Raw genomic sequence first — 16,712 nt, 5'->3', positions numbered from 1 at the left:
CTAAATATTTTGCTCATATGGAAATCTTCACTGCCAAGAAACGGAACGGTTGTAGCGTCAAACAACATAAAAAATTCAATAAAAAAACATATTGGGAAATATGCCCTTGGAAATGTATCATGACAATCGGAAATAACTAACCAGTTATGGAAACTTTATTTTACGAGTACTTTGTGTTACTTTTATGAAGAAGTGTCTCACGGAAGTCACGGGGCGGGAGCCAGGGAAGCTTTGCAGTTTTTTTTCCACTGAGGCCGTGTCGCTTGGGCCATTTTTTGCTTTCGGTTGCGACAGTTTTGTTTCTGGGAGGTTTCCAATTATTCAAGACATTTCAATTCTTTTTCATGGGGGAAATGGATTTGATATAGAAGTCATACTCACTTTTTAAGAGGTGTAGTTTATTAAGGATCACATATACACTTTACAGTTTACCACCAAAAGTCAGTTTCTTTACAGTCTATTTCTGTCAATCATTCACTTATTTGATAGTGACATCACTAAAACATTTGACAACATGCATGCATTGCTTAAAGGAAGTATGGGTCTTCATGGTCCATATTTCACGAACAAGTTCATTTTAGGTATTTTTCGTGTATGCATTTTATATATCATATCTGTCAGGTGGAATCTCCTCACCTTCAAAATGACAACTTTTCAGGGAAGAAGAAAAGAGGAAAAAAAAAAAAAAAAAGCTTGCTAGAGTTTCCAAACACCACTTTGTTCAAGTTGGTATTATATCTCTTACATTCCTGTCATATATCATTGCACCACATGAACAACAGCTAGTACCCCAAAATTATGTTCAATCACCAATTAATTGTGCTGAAAAATCGCAAATTTATTAGGATGTCATCATTAAAATGAACACGGCGGGCGAGTGCTACATCCTTGCAAGCCTCATGCATGAACCCAAGAAATGTGGCTTAATATCCCAAAAGTCTCAACAATCATCACCAAAATTTATACGGACATCTTTACTCAAGGCAACTTCAATCTCTGAAAATATTACATCAGCCCGATATTTGAGATTTTATGGATCAGATAAGATCAAATCAGATCAGCTGCAGTTTCGGGACATCAAGTGACGTAACACGTTCGGCCGGGAGACCCTCGTCATGGGTCATCCGACATTATGACAGCCAGCCGAAGTCCACGTCTGTCACACAATGCCGCCTACGGAAACGCCTTTGTGATTTATACATACATATACACAGATACATACTACACATTTGTGGTGCAATCAATTCAAAATGGAGCTGACGTATGAGGAAATGAAGCTGCAAGAATTACTTCATGCGGGATGACGTGGCTGTCTTCTTTTCTCAAGGAGGCATTTCAACGGTTGATTTTTAAGCAACAAGCCTTCCAACATATTTCACTAATTATTGTCAAAAAAAATACATCCAGACTTTCAATACGGGCAAAAATGACACCCTGCAAAATACAGAAGTTCAATAAGCAATTGTAATCGGCACCTGCTCGTTATGTGTCAGGCTGTGACAGGCTGATGTCCAAAATGTGGACGGGCCAAAATCTGGTTGAAAATCAAATTTTTCATCAGTAAACGATTATAAAATGACTACTGACTCTATTTTGGAGAGGGGGGTTCCCTGTACACATCATTTGAATCCAGAACCTTGGAATAGGTGCCAATGTTCTCACCATTAACTAGTCCCTTGAAAGGATTTTGGCACCAGTGCTAATTGGCAAGACTTGCCCACAGGAGGCTTTTCGAAAATATATGGACAACAAGAAGAGAATGCAATAAAAGCTCGTACACAGAATACAAGAATCTAGATTTTTGTAAGTCAGTATTCATTACGTTTTATAATAAACATTTACATTTTCATTAAAAGCTTCTTGATCACTGCTGTTATCACCAGCACACTTGTGTGTCTTAGCCTGATACTTATAAGAGAAACGTTGACCACAATCTGAGCAGGAAAAAGGTTTCTCACCAGTGTGAGTTCTTGTGTGTATTTTTAAACTTCCCTTCACAGAGAATCTTTGACCACAAACGGAGCAGGAAAAAGGTTTCTTACCAGTGTGCGTTCTGGTGTGCATTTTTAAGTTTCCCTTTTGAGAGAATCTTTGACCACAAACTGAGCAGCAAAAAGGTTTCTCACCAGTGTGGGTTCTTGTGTGTTGTGTTAAGTTTCCCTTCCGAGGGAATCTCTGACCACAAACTGAGCAGGACAAAGGTTTCTCACCAGTGTGAGTTCTTGTGTGTATTTTTAAGCTTCCCTTCACAGAGAATCTTTGACCACAAACGGAGCAGGAAAAAGGTTTCTCTCCAGTGTGTGTTCTTGTGTGTATCTTTAAGTTTCCCTTCCGAGTGAATCTTTGACCACAAACTGAGCAGGAAAAAGGTTTCTCACCAGTGTGGGTTCTTGTGTGTATTTCTAAGCTTCCCTTCACAGAGAATCTTTGACCACAAACTGAGCAGGCAAAAGGTTTCTCACCAGTGTGCGTTCTTGTGTGTATTTTTAAGCTTCCCTTTTCAGAGAATCTTTGACCACAAACGGAGCAGGAAAAAGGTTTCTCACCAGTGTGGGTTCTTGTGTGTATTTTTAAGCTTTCCTTCACAGAGAATCTTTGACCACAAACTGAGCAGGAAAAAGGTTTCTCACCAGTGTGGGTTCTTGTGTGTACTTTTAAATATCCCTTCTGAGTGAATCTTTTACCACAAACTGAGCAGGAAAAATTTTTCTCACCAGTGTGAATTTTTGTGTGTATTTTTAAGCTTCCCTTCACAAAGAATCTTTGACCACAAACTGAGCAGGAAAAAGGTTTCTCACCAGTGTGGGTTCTTGTGTGGCTTGTCAAGTGTCCCTTGTGAGAGAACCTTTGACCACAATCTGAGCAGGAAAAAGGTTTTTCTCCAGTGTGTGTTCTCATGTGGTGTTTCAAAATGCTCTCATAAGCAAATGTTTTCCCACACTGAGAACATTTCCATTGTTTTTTGTCAGTGTGACATGTCATATCACCTTCCGACTGTTCATCATCATCATCTTCATCAGTGTGAGTAGAGTCTGACATCATGTCGTCACTATCTGATAGTGGCGCTAAGTGGCCGTCTGCTTGTGATCCTCCACAGTGGTCTCCATCACCTTCTGTTGTCATGTGTTGAGTTGAGCTGCTGCTTGGAGACTCCTTCTCCCTGTTCTCCTCACTTTGACCTTCATCTTCACTCTTCAAAGGAACACCAGTCGATGGAAACTTGGTGATATCCTCCTCCTCTTCCTGTTTGATGTGGGGGCGTGAGTTTTCCTCCTCTTTTTTTATCAAAATGGGCTCCACTTCTTCTTTGATGTGAGGGGGCTCTGGTTCCTGCCACTCAGGACGAAGATGTTCACTGTTATCTGCAAGACACAAGAAGACAAACACACATGGTTTGGTAAATCTGTTCTCACGGGACTAATTTTGTGTATTACGGTTTATATTTAAGGTTAATATGAAAGTCAGATGAGTTTGATATATTGGAAATAAAATTGGCTCGGTCAAAAACAACAATAAAAAGTGACAAAATATAAAATAATGAAGTTCATAAAACACAAGTATCAGTAAAGGTAATACAGTGGACCCCTGCATACTCCTGGTTTGGCATTTGCAAATGTTTGCATTTAAAAACATTTTTTTATTTTTTTTTATGACAGTGGCCTCTTGTAAACATAACTTCAGCAGCCGTGGCCAAGAAGTTAAGCTTGACAGAGCTTTAGAGGCTGCGGCAACGGACCACCCAACCACAACAACCCCGGAACCCACGACTCTGGTGTCTTGAGCAAGACACCAATACACCGAACTGCTCCCCGGGCGCTTATGTTGCCCCCTGCTCCAGTGTGTGCCACTAACAAGTGTGTGTGTTTGCTGTGTTCACTACTGTGATGGGTAAATGCAGAGGAACAATTGTGCATATGTTCACAATGAATAAAGATGATTCTGTTTTTTTTTTTTTTTTTTTTTTTAGGGTTAGGGTTTATCGTTGGTCAGCCATGGAAAGACTTGCCTTTTCCCATTTTTCTGTTACATGACAAGAAATGTTCAGTGTTTTAAATATATTTTAATGTCAAAATATTGTATATCATATGTAGTGTCTTAAATTGAGACTTGTTCTTCGCTCAACCAAACTTACGCTAAAAAGCAGAATGCTCGTGTGTGTTTGTGGGTGCGGGGAGGAGGGAAGTCAATAAATATTTTCCTTTGGGCTTGTCCCATTAGGGGTCACCACACATGTCATCCTTTTCCACGTAAGCCTATCTCCTGCATCCTCCTCTCGAACACCAACTGCCCTCATGTCTTCCCTCACGACATCCATCAACCTTCTCTTTGGTCTTCCTCTAGCTCTCTTGCCTGGCAGCGCCATCTTCATCATCTTTCTACCAATATACTCAATATTTCTCCTCTGGACGGGTCCAAACCATCGAAGTCTGCTCTTTCTAACTGTGTCTCCAAAACATCGAACCTTGGCTGTCCCTCTGATGAGCTCATTTCTAATTTTATCCAACCTGAGCGAACCGCAACATCTTCATTTCCGCCACCTCCAGCTCTGCTTCCTGTTGTCTCTTCAGTGCCACTGTCTCTAATCCGTACATCATTACTGGCCTCACCACTGTTTTATAAACTTTGCCCTTCATCCAAGCAGAGACTCTTCTGTCACATAACACACCTGACACCTTCCTCCACCCGTTCCAACCTGCTTGGACCCGTTTCTTCACTTCCTGACCACACTCACCATTGCTCTGGACGGTTGACCCCAAGTATTTATAGTCCTCCACCCTTGCTATCTCTTCTCCCTGTAGCCTCACTCTTCCTCCACCATGACAATACTGACTGCATTTTAACAGGTAACTAGCAACGGTAGCGAAACATCTCGAGGCTACCTGCCTCGAGGCTCTCATTCATGCACATATATTCTGTCTTACTTCAGCTAATCTTCACTCCTCTGCTTTCCAGTGCATGCCTCCATCTTTGTAAGTGTTCCTCCAGCTGCTCCCTGCTTTCACTGCAGATCACAATGTCATCTGCAAACATTATGGTCCACGGGGATTCCAGTTTAACCTCATCTGTCAGCCTATCCATCACCACTGCAAACAGGAAGGGGCTCAGGGCTGATCCCTGATGCAATCCCACCTCCACCTTAAATTCGGCGTGCTGGAGCCTATCCCAGCTACCTTCGGGCGAGAGGTGGGGTACAACCTGAAAAGATCGCCAGCCAATTGCTGGACCCATATCAACAAACAACCATTCGCACTCACATTCACACTTACGGGCAACTTTGTCTTCAATTAACCTAGTATGTTATGTTTTTGGGATGTGGGAGGAAACCGTAGTACCCGGAGATAACCCATGCAGGCACAGGGAGAACATGCAAACTCCACACAGGCGAGGTCGGGATTTGAACCCCGGGTCCTCAGAACTGTGAGGCAGATGTGCTGCCCAGTCGCTCACCGTGCTGCCTGAAAAACATTTACATAATAAATCTAGGGGTGTATCTTTATTCTGGCCAATGAAGGATTGTTAAACTGACATGCGCAAAATAATTGTGCAGTGCAGAAAAATGGTTCAATCAATCTAAGTGGAAAAAAACTCAAAAGATTTGGGGTAAAAAGTAAGATTGTAGGGTGTGGGGATATGTCACCATTTTCTTGATAGTGGCATCTGGTAAAAGAGATGCACTACATTACTAATGAATGCAACTGAACTACCAAAGTGAAATCACATGCTCTATTTTTTTTTATTTTTTTTTTACATTGTACAAGGATAAATATTTGTTGTTACTCAAAATATTAGCAAAATAATCCAATGTCAAAAAATATATTGACAATAACAAAAAAAGTATTTTCTATAATGTGAGACCATATAATGCAGGTTCACACAGAATGTGTTTGGCCTCCGTAGACAAGCATAGTTTGTCTAAGTCGAGTTCCTGTTCTCCATCCACTGCAGATTTACTTCTTTCCAAATTGGTACTCCATTGAAGCCTCAACATCCATCACTACCGCGCTAAAACATTCATCAAATCTTCGTGTCCGGGTGAACTTGTCTAGTTGCATTTTGAATCTTTCCAAGTTAGTTTAGCCTATCTTAGCTGCCTAGCCGCAAACCAAGAGACACATTTGTCAGCAACAGCTCGCTAAACAGAGACCAAGTGTGACTATAAAGTGTTGTGACTGTTGTGTGAAATGTGTGCAAGTACAACAGCAAAGTACGTGGCGGTACTTTCTGTACCAAAAGCGAAGAACGAGCGATAACGTCAACCACGGGACGCTGTTTTCAGGTAGCCTCGAGATGTTTCGCTACCGTTGCTAGTTACCTGTTAAAATGCAGTCAGTATTGTCATCCCAGAATTTGAGGCACTTAGCCTAGTGTGAAACCAGACGGCGGGGTGGGGGTTTAACTGCACTCAGACGCGAGTGCTTGTCTTTGGCCTCATTGTCACATCCCACAATGTACTGAAAGAATGCGTTTACAAGCCCAAGTAGACCTTCTTCCTTAGCCACGTCAAGTTTCCACACGCATCACACACACTCACAAAAATCGTACACTGTAACTGATGGCACAGTCGCTTTATTCCCATGAGTGGTAACAAATGCTCATTCATCAGAATCACCATTATTTGCCAAGTATGTCCAAAAACACACAAGGAATTTGTCTCCGGTAGTTGGAGCCGCTCTAGTACGACAACAGACAGTCAATTGGCAGAGAATGCATGCAAGAGCTCCTATCAGCTGCAACTCACATGCTCTGTCACTCCGCACTCAGACTGACTAACTTGAGGAAAGGTTCCAGCTGAAATGTTCCTTTCCGCTATCATCTTTGCTGATGTCACAATCGCCAATCAACAGGCGCTGCTGCCCCTACCTGCCTCAAAGTCAAGACTGCAGACATTAGACTGTACACACGATAGAACATGTAATAAAATGGGAACTACTTACACAGGAAAAGCTTGTCTGTCCAGTGACACTACCTGTACAATCAAATGGCTTGAGTGGTTGAAAAAGGGTTGCGCAGTGGACAACTGGTGAGCACAGCTGTCTCACAGCTCTGAGGATTGGGGTTCAAATCCCGGCCTTGCTTGAGTAGAGTTTGCATGTTCTCCCCGTGCCTGCGTGCGTTTTCTCCGATTACTCTGATTTCCTCCCGTATCCCAAAAACATGCACGGTAGCTTGATTGAAGACTCAAAATTGCCCGTAGGTGTGAATGAGAGTGTGAATAGTTGTTTGTTTATATGTGCCCTGCGATTGGTTGGTGACCAGTTCAGGGTGAACTGAACATGAGTGCAATTTAACAGAGGTATGTCTAGAACAAGAACGAATCACTTGTTTTGGTGTTTAAAGATGGAACGTTGTACAAACGGGGCACAGCAACATCAGTGAAATGCTGGCGGGATGGTATTGGTGCAACGAGGCTCTCCTGTGTTTATCATATCACGCAAGCCTTCACTTTCCACCGAGCTCAGAGGGCCCACGTCTTTGCGCATATAATAGGTCAACGAGTGTGTTATGTTGGTGGCACCCGTTGAATTTACAGACAATGTTTCATCTGACTCTGGGAACATGCTTTTTTGCATAAGAGGGTATTGCAAGTTTACGACAGTAGGTGGCAGTGGCGCTCATTGTCAGAGTGCTTCATGAGATATGCTCTGTCATGCTGGATGAATTTTATGAACAAATTATACTATTTATAAATGGGGAGGGGGGAAATGTTTTCTTCCTGGGGGGCAAGGAAAAATAACAGAAGCACTGATCTAACACAAACTACAAGTACAACTACCAGGGGTGGAGTGGGACCCAAAAAAAATAATAATATGCCCCTGGCATTTTTGGCTTACATCAGCCCCTCATAATTAGCGGCGCACAAGCAACTAGCAATTTCTTAATGTGATCCCTCAAGGGATGTATTTTACAACCATTCCAAGACAAGTCAATAATTATTGTGCTGAGGTGTATATATGTTATGCACTTTGTATATGTAGTCTCTCTTCTCTCTCCTCAATTGCCTGGCTCGCCACGACAAACAGAAGGCGAGGTTGTTTCAATTTAGTGTGAAATTGAAAACAATCAAAAAAATGTCAAAATAAAAACATTAAAACTTCCTGGGGGAAAAAGCTTGCCACTGGGTTAGCTCTATTCGGTATCTTAAGATGAGATACTTTTTATTTAAGGCTCATGGTCATGCCTGCTCCCTCCCCTAAAAAGCTATCACGTGCATTTGTGTCAGGCAAAATCAGGGATGCTTTATGAACTCCTGCACTATGTCACGATGTCTTCAAAGCATTTGACAGTCTTCCTCGTATTCAAAGTGGGCACTCCTTTTGCTAATCCTTTTTGAGTTCACATTTTTTGTGATATTTGAATTGCAAAGCTTTTACTTCCGATTTATTTCCCTTATTTGAGTGTTTTTATTTATTTATTTTTTATTTTTTAATTGCATCATAAAGAGTTGCTTCTAATGCAAACTCCTATGCAGCCTTTCAAGACACCTGGCACCTTTACTCCGAATGGTTAGAAAGATGTAGCCGATAAATACCACTTGCAGGCCAAGAATTTCATGGATGTCAGCTGGTCCACACATTGTGTAAACTGCGCAACGTGCGTGATGACGTCTTTACTCCTATTAGGGTAGACTAACAGAATTGTTAATTGTTTATGATTCGGGGGTTGGCCGACGGTGTCAGTGGCCACCACGTAGCTCCGCCCCTGCTGCCACCAGACCCAGATAGTACACTCTATTGGATGTTCATAATGTTATATTAAATTATCATCAAACAGGACCCTTAAATAAAAACAGGAATATCATTAAAATTAGAATGCATGCAACAATTGAACAACCTGCTCTGCATAGCACAGTTGGAGGCCGCAGATTGAACGAAGCGTCCAGTAGTTGACGTCGTGGCTCCTTCTCCTCTTTTGGTCCACGAAGTTTCTCCTCGTACTCCGCTGTCCTTCTTGCACCCATCTTCACACGACGATCACAACACTTTCCGCTCTACGTCGGAAGGATGAGAAAGACAAGTGATAATCGGACATGTGAAACAACAACATCGAGATTAAGATGTGGCCATTGTGGATTGAACAGTACGTTAGTTAAAATGGTAAAGTACTCAAGTGAACAACAAGAAACCAGTAGAACGTGCAATTATGCATTGTAAGAAACATGAGACAGAAAGAAGAGGGCTACTTTGAGGGGGAATTGTGTTGAAACATTATAGGCATTATTCTTCAAAAGGATTCACAATTCAGATTAAGATAACAACAATAATAATCCATCCATTTTCTGAGCCGCTTCTCCTCACTCGGGTCACGAGAGCGTTGGAGCCTATCCCAGCTATCATCGGGCAGGAGGCGGGGTACAGCCTGAACTGGTTGCCAGCCAATCGCAGGGCACATACAAACAAACAACCATTCGCACTCACACCTATGGGCAATTTAGAGTTGTCAATTAACCTAGCATGCATGTTTTTGGGATATGGGAGGAAACCGGAGCGCCCGGAGAAATCCCACGCAGGCACGGGGAGAACATGCAAACTCCACACAGGCGGGGATTGAACCCCGGTCCTCAGAACTGTGAGGCAGACGCTCAAACCAGTCGGCCACCGTGACAATAATAATGATTCGGAAAATAATTGTTGCAGGATATTATTTCAGTATCTCAGACAGACAAAGTTAATAGAATGCAATTGTTGTTGTTTTGATTTTTTTTTTTAAAACCTCATTTTAGTGTTTGTATTAGATATTGTGGTCCCCACTGCTAACTAGTAGGTGGCGGGAAAAAAAGAACACTTTACCTCACGCCTTTTCTCTGCTTAGCGAGGTGTTGCTCACCAACGTGTTTATTTGTTAGCAAGCTAAACTAAGATAAGCTAAGCTAAAATAAACTAAGATAGGCTAGGCCGAGGAGCTTCCACGTGCTCCACTCCAACCGGACACGAAGATTGCACGAATGATGTTTTAGTCCACTAAAGTCGTGATCAGGGGCGTCCCGCGTCGAGGATTCACAACATTCGGTCCAAATTCAGGAAAATTTGCTGAAGCGCGATGGTACCTCCTTCCACATGGCGAGAAGGGAAAGGCGATGTATTACCCGTGATCCTTTACGACAGACATATTTAAAGCGACAGCCCACCGACTCGAGCCAACTGAAGTCAAGGCAGCCGCTCCTAGTTTTGTTCATACTCTGCATTACGGTAAGAAGCCGCTAACTCGTGAAGCCACCTTCAAAATAAAAGCCTCACAATAATTGCCCTCCAGGGACGTCAATGCTTCGGATTTTAAAAAATTAGATTAAATAACCTCTCTGTGATAAAGCAACCTGTCCACTTCAGAGAGAAAGTAAATTATGCCAGGATTGCAACCAGCAAGGTTCATTCGACTAAATTTAAAGTTTGTTTGAAATCTGCATACATGACTGCAAGTATATCTTTTCCCCCAGTATCGCAAGACCAGTCCAGATCTGTGAGAGATGAGAACAACCAAGAAGATCTGATATTTTATTTCCAAATAAAGGTCATTACCCCTGATTTGAAAAAAATCTCTTCGGTATCGCAACACCAGTCCAGTTATGGGTGACACTAGCCCACCCCAGGGGCCTCATGTACAAAGACTTGCGTGGATTTCCTCCTAAAACATGGCGTACGCACAAAAATATCCAGCTGTATGAATCTGTGTGTACGCATGAATCCGAGCACATTTCCTTCGTACATTCCAACCAACGTAGAATTGAGCGCACACGTTGGAGAAGCCGAGTCCTCCCTGTCCACGCCTACATTTGAATATGCAAATCCCATTGAAATGAACCCTGCACCCGAGATGCCGATCTTTGCATGATCAGAAAAAAAGGAAAAAGAGCAAGGTATTGAAGACAAATAATTTTTCCGAATGTGAAGTTGCTCAATGAAGTGGAGGCGCGCAAGAAAATCCTCTTTGGCACGCTGTCCTCCGGCGTTAGCAACACCCGAAAGAGGAGCGAACGGGACAGCGCGTGTGCGGATGTCGATCCTGTGGAGACAGAACAACGCGCACACTAAAAAGGAAGTGGTCGGACATCAAGGTGGATGTGAAAAGCGGAGGACAGCTGCCCGCTGAGATTTCATCCATCCAGCCATTTTCTGAGCCGCTTCTCCTCAAGCGGGTCGCGGGCGTGCTGGAGCCTATCCCAGCTGTCATCGGACAGGAGGCGGGGTAGACCCTGAACCGGTTGCCAACCAATCGCAGGGCACATAGAAACAAACAACCATTCGCACTCACAGTCATCCCTACGGGCAATTTAGAATCTCCAATTAACGCATGTTTTTGGGATGTGGGAGGAAACCGGAGTGCCCGGAGAAAACCCACGCAGGCACGGGCAGAACATGCAAACTCCACACAGATTGAACCCGGGTCCTCAGAACTGTGAGGCTGACGCTCTAACCAGTCGCCCAACGTGCCGCCGACTGAGATTTCAGTTCAATGTAAGTAATGTATCTGTCATATATGTTGTCAATGCTGTACTCGCAAGAAGTGATGTTGTAATTGTATGCTAGTAACGCGTTCGAAGCGCACAGCCACAGTTCATCAACAATTTAGTAGCTATTAACCCAGTTTATGTATCACTCAGATTTCCAACCTTTATGGAGCCGAGGCACATATTTTACAATAGAAAAATCTCACGGCACAACAACAAACAAACATTTCACAAAAAGTGGTGACATTAATGTTACATTAATTCATTAGAAGATGGCAATTATTGTGACGAGCCATATTCATCTGTGTGTGTATACTACTATGGCCACTTTTCTTCCTAAACTGAGCATTCTATTATTGAATAACATTAAACACTTAACACCACTGACCAGTATGACTTAATTAAAGATGGAATTCATTGACACAATGATTATTGTTTGCGTTCTTTCTCTAGGAACTCCCTCTGCCTTCGGTCTGAGCACACACATTAGGTCAATGAAGTAATTATTTTTGTAATCATAATTATAAGAATTATAATTGATACATCCAACGACTGTGTGACACTGCAAGTTTCCATGTGTGCTAAGAATAAAGAATGAACACTATCATCCAAGTACATATATGAATTCCTCGTGGGTGTTGTTTGTTCTTTTAGTTAATTGTTTGTCTGTCCAAACTACCAAATTCTTGTGTGATTTAAAACAGTGTTTTATGGTCTAAATACCAGTCAGGTATTTGTGCCAACAAGTCACACTTTGACAGCATTTCAGCGGGGGTGCAATAAAGCCTTAACAACATTTGAAATCAGACTGTTGCACTAGCTATCACACAATGCTTTGGCTATTAATGAAGTTGTACAATAATACCTACCATCTGCAGAACATGTACAGTGTTGTGACTAAACCGGTTCATCTTCACTTTGCAGCAAGATTCTACCCCTGGAATGGAGGCTCCAGCAGCTGTACGGAACTTTATTTAAATTCTGAATGGGTCATTGGGCAACGCCAGCACAGAAAAGAGTCAGCGACCGAGTATGGATCAAGAAATTGCCAGGTCTAACCCTTAAATCATGTTTAAGAATACACCTAACAGCAATTAGTCTAGAGGACAAAACACAGTACTGTAAAACTAATGGTCAAACAAAGCTTGTTATGATTTGAACATGCTGTGCAGTGCTGTTAATTTACTGTAACATATCTTTTTTTTTTACAGGTCTTTCCCTGGAATTTTTGCAGTGGAAAGAAAATATCAGTTGCTTGTGATAATTCACCATTGAGCTTGTATACTAACCGCCAGTAGACCCCACATTGTGCTCACATTTTTCATGTTTCAGGGTTATGTGCAAACAAGTGTTATTGTGTTTTATACAGAAAGGACGATGCCGTGTTTTGCGTTGCCCAGTTATGTGGGGAACAAATGCTATTAGTATTTTATACAGTAAGGAGAATAGTGTTTTGTGCTCTCATTTTGTGTGTTTGCAGGTTATATCGAGAAAAAATGTTACTCCGGTTTTATACAGTACAATACAATGAAATGCAATTTTTTCTTCTTAAAAGAAACTGGCGTTTTGGGCAGGTGGGAAAGGAGTCTGCATTTTTGCACCCTTTCATTTACTGGTTGTATTTTCTGCTGTCTGAGAACGCTAATATCTAAAGTTTATTGTTTTTTTATTACACAGTTCATGGTGGGTTCTGAGGGTGGACCAGTTTCAAAAGTATTATTAAGTCACAATACAATGTTTTATTTTGAATTGGAAAACAAAGTCATATGCAATTGAACCCGGACAAGGGAATACGCAGCATCCAGTCAATTTTGAACAAAAGATAAGATATAGACTGAAAATATTTTTTGAACACCACATCAAAGAGGCACTGAATGAACAACAAATCATCTTTGGAAAAAGAACCTCTAAACTAAATCTTGAATGTTTATACTACTTGAAACTTGCAGTCATGCACATAAATACTTGATAAGAAAATGTGAAATTTTACAAGTTTGCTGATAGGGTTTCATTTCAAAGTTGCAGTGAATGAATTAGACTTCACTCAGTCTTCACACAAGATCTAGTGTCTGAATGTAAACTTGGTGGTCACACAAGGTCGACGTGATGGGATTTATTAATCACTGAAGGACATCAACGCAATGGTCGGACAGGGGGCGAGGGATGTCCGACACTACCACCCCATCATCTGGGTCAGGATCAGTGCTGTTATGCTGGAGAAAAGGCTTAAACCTGAAAGACAGGTTAGATTGACTGTTGACTTGAATGGGAGAAGTAGGACAGGAAGACCCTCCCCCTCTGAGGAGCTGAACCAACACCGCTTTGTGTCGTTGGAGGCAGGACGAAGTCCAACAAAAGATGACAACACAATAAATCCATTCAGAGTTGGACAGTGGGTGTGGATCAAGGCTCGAGACCAACCTAAGAATTCAGCAGTGAAAGTGAAGCATGATGTTTCTGACACAGTAACAGAGATTTTGGATTTGAATAGTGTGCCTGAAGAAGCGGGGAATCCAAGGGGTAGAGCAGTTGAAACCAATTTCAATTGCTCCAACTCAAGCCAAGAAATAACCAGAGAAAAGGGGAGATGGCGGAAGAAGCAGCCGCCGCACCGCCCTTTGTTAGATTGGCCGCTATCAAAGGAGCAATCATGACCAGAAGATCGATCTCTGAAATAACGGCCTGAAGAGCATTGACTCTGTTAAACAATGCAAGGAAGGGATGGCTCTCCCCCAACAAAGAGGATTTAGTTGGTGGCAAGCAGCCAACATCCCATGTGTCGTCTGTTTGACAGAAAAGTCCTGACAGACGATATGGATGGGACTGGGATTCATGAAACCCAGATGTCCCCCATGATGTACTCGGTCAAGTACTGACCGGAGGACCCAACCCAGTTAAAGATCTGGGAGCCTGTGTGTGTGCTCATTGCCAAGACAAATACCTCCCAAGACTGAAGATGTTCGCCCAATAGGACCTTGGCGGTGGAGATCGACTGCTTAAAGTGTGTACCTGTGCCTGGGACGGAAACCGGTTGTGGCAGTGCATGGCCTGCTTAGGTGAGTCAGCTGCTGGTCGACTCATTTCAGCCAGCACTGTGGAAGGATGGCAAAGCGGCAGGACCGGAGCATGTGTCCCCATCCTGCCTCAAAGTCTGCGCGGACCAGCTCGCTCCAGTCTTCACTCAGATCTTCAACAGATCTTTGGAAATGTGCGAAGTTCCATCCTGTTTCAAACGCTCCACCATCATTCCAGTCCCCAAGAAACCTGCAATCTCTGGTCTGAATGACTACAGGCCTGTCGCTTTGACATCTGTGGTCCTGAACTCCTTTCAACCAAGCTTTTCCAGCTCAGCGTCTCACGTCTCTGGCATCTGCCAGTGGATTTACAGCTTTCTGACAGGCAGGACACAGCAGGTCAGGCTGGGGGAGCCCACCTCATCCACACGCAGCATCAGCACTGGGGCGCCCCAAGGTTGTGTCCTCTCTCCGCTGCTCTTCTCTCTCTACACGAACGACTGCACCTCAGCGAACCCGACTGTCAAGCTCCTGAAGTTTCCAGATGACACCACTGTCATCGGCCTCATCAAGGACGGTGACGAGTCTGCATATCGACAGGAAGCGGAGCAGCCGGAGCTGCGGTGCGGCCGACACAACCTGGAGCTGAACACTGCTCAAGACTGTAGAGATGATCGTGGACTTCAGGAGGCATCCTTCGCCACAGCTGCCCCTCACGTTGTCCAGCTTCCTTGTGTCAACCGTCGAGACATTCAAGTTCCTGGGAATTACAATCTCTCAGGACCTGAAGTGGCCGACCAACATCAACGCCGTCCTCAAAAAGGCCCAGCAGAGATGTACTTCCTGCGGCTTCTGAGACAGTTCTACACAGCGGTCATCGAATCAGTCCTGTGTTCTTCCATCACAGTCTGGTTTGGTGCTGCTACAAAAAAGGACAAACTCCGACTGCAGCGGACAATCAAAACTGCTGAAAGGATTGTCGGTACCCCCCCTACCCACCATTGAGGACTTGCACGCTGCCAGAACTAAGACAAGGGCGTGCAAAACACTCTCGGACAGTCTGCACCCCGGTCACCAGCTCTTCCAGCTCCTTCCCTCAGGTAGGCGCTACCGATCAACGCAAACTAGAACTAATAGACATTCCAACAGCTTCTTCCCTCTTGCGATCAACTTCTTAAACGCCTAACCTATAATTCCATTACAACAAGCTGGAGAGTTTTTGACTTGAGTTCGTTGTCACATTTCTGTGGGGCCAATTATGTATTACTCGTGCACTCACTGTAGTTGTCTCGCCATGCTGCACTATTTGCATATACTGGCCACTCATGCCAGAGTAGCATCTGCTCCATTTGCACACTGATTGAGGAGTATCTGTAACATTTGCACAACCAACATTGTCCCAGATGATCGCACTACTCGTCACTTTAAACCGCATACACTCCTTGAAGTCTCAGCGCCCTTTGCACAATGGTCATTGCACCGGGCTATTGCAATATTAGTCATTCGAACTGCTCTAAGTGCTAGAGGACTCTACATCTTTTTGCACAATTGTTTTTTGTCAATGTCTTTATGTCTCCAAAGTGTTCTGTAAATTGACTGTCTGTTGTACTAGAGCGGCTCCAACTACCGGAGACAAATTCCTTGTGTGTTTTGGACATACTTGGCAAATAAAGATGATTCTGATTCTGACCAGGGCGGTCACTCCAATGGCGCCACTGCTCCCATTCACGGGAAGTCAACCTGTCCTTTCGAGGGAGGTCAAGAACATTTACAACAACAGTGGAAGAGACTTCATGACTCGATACATAAGTGTTGGCCTGTGTACCATCCAACTGAAATGGAGCCACCGACGGGGACAAACTCTACATGGTGTCAACAAGATTTGCAAGTTGAGAGGCAATTGTCGGCCAGCGCGGTTGTGGAGAAACGACGAAGACAGAGGAGAGAGAAGGTGGAACCACAGAGGAAAATGTGGGCTGTTAGAGATGAGACGACGTGGCAGCGATTCACCTGGGCTGAGCTAATTACACAAATGATTGATAGGGCAGACATGGCCCTCAAACCATTGCTGGCTGCCCCAAGAGAAACCCCATTAAGGGGATGTAACCTGTTTTGTTTTACCACGGCGTTGGACTATTTTGCGATAACATTTAAGTTTAAGAAGAATCTATATTTTGTATAGCTCCAATGGACAGCTAAATACAATTGACAACTCCCCAGGATCTTCGCTCAATATTCTATGTGAAGGTTAGAGT

General features: G+C 43.3%; 1 protein-coding gene across 4 annotated transcripts in view; it reads right to left on the bottom strand.

Moving 5' to 3' along the window:
- The window catches only part of LOC133398275 (gastrula zinc finger protein XlCGF57.1-like), a 31,418-nt gene continuing 14,706 nt past the window's right edge, over positions 1 to 16,712 (bottom strand). For 3 of the 4 annotated variants that reach the window (XM_061669918.1, XM_061669919.1, XM_061669920.1), the window contains 2 exons: positions 8,833 to 8,989; positions 1 to 3,362 (listed from right to left, as the gene is read on the bottom strand). In XM_061669918.1, coding sequence (XP_061525902.1) covers positions 1,819 to 3,362; positions 8,833 to 8,989 — 1,701 coding nt within the window. In that variant the 3' untranslated portion in view covers positions 1 to 1,818. Of the gene's footprint in view, positions 3,363 to 8,832; positions 8,990 to 9,788; positions 10,427 to 16,712 lie in introns of those variants that run through there. The other variant, XM_061669921.1, reaches the window with a different exon arrangement.

This window comes from Phycodurus eques, unplaced genomic scaffold, assembly GCF_024500275.1.
Source record: "Phycodurus eques isolate BA_2022a unplaced genomic scaffold, UOR_Pequ_1.1 contig_29, whole genome shotgun sequence".
Classification (NCBI taxonomy): Eukaryota; Metazoa; Chordata; class Actinopteri; order Syngnathiformes; family Syngnathidae; genus Phycodurus; species Phycodurus eques.
This window is presented reverse-complemented; position numbering and strand designations above follow the sequence as displayed.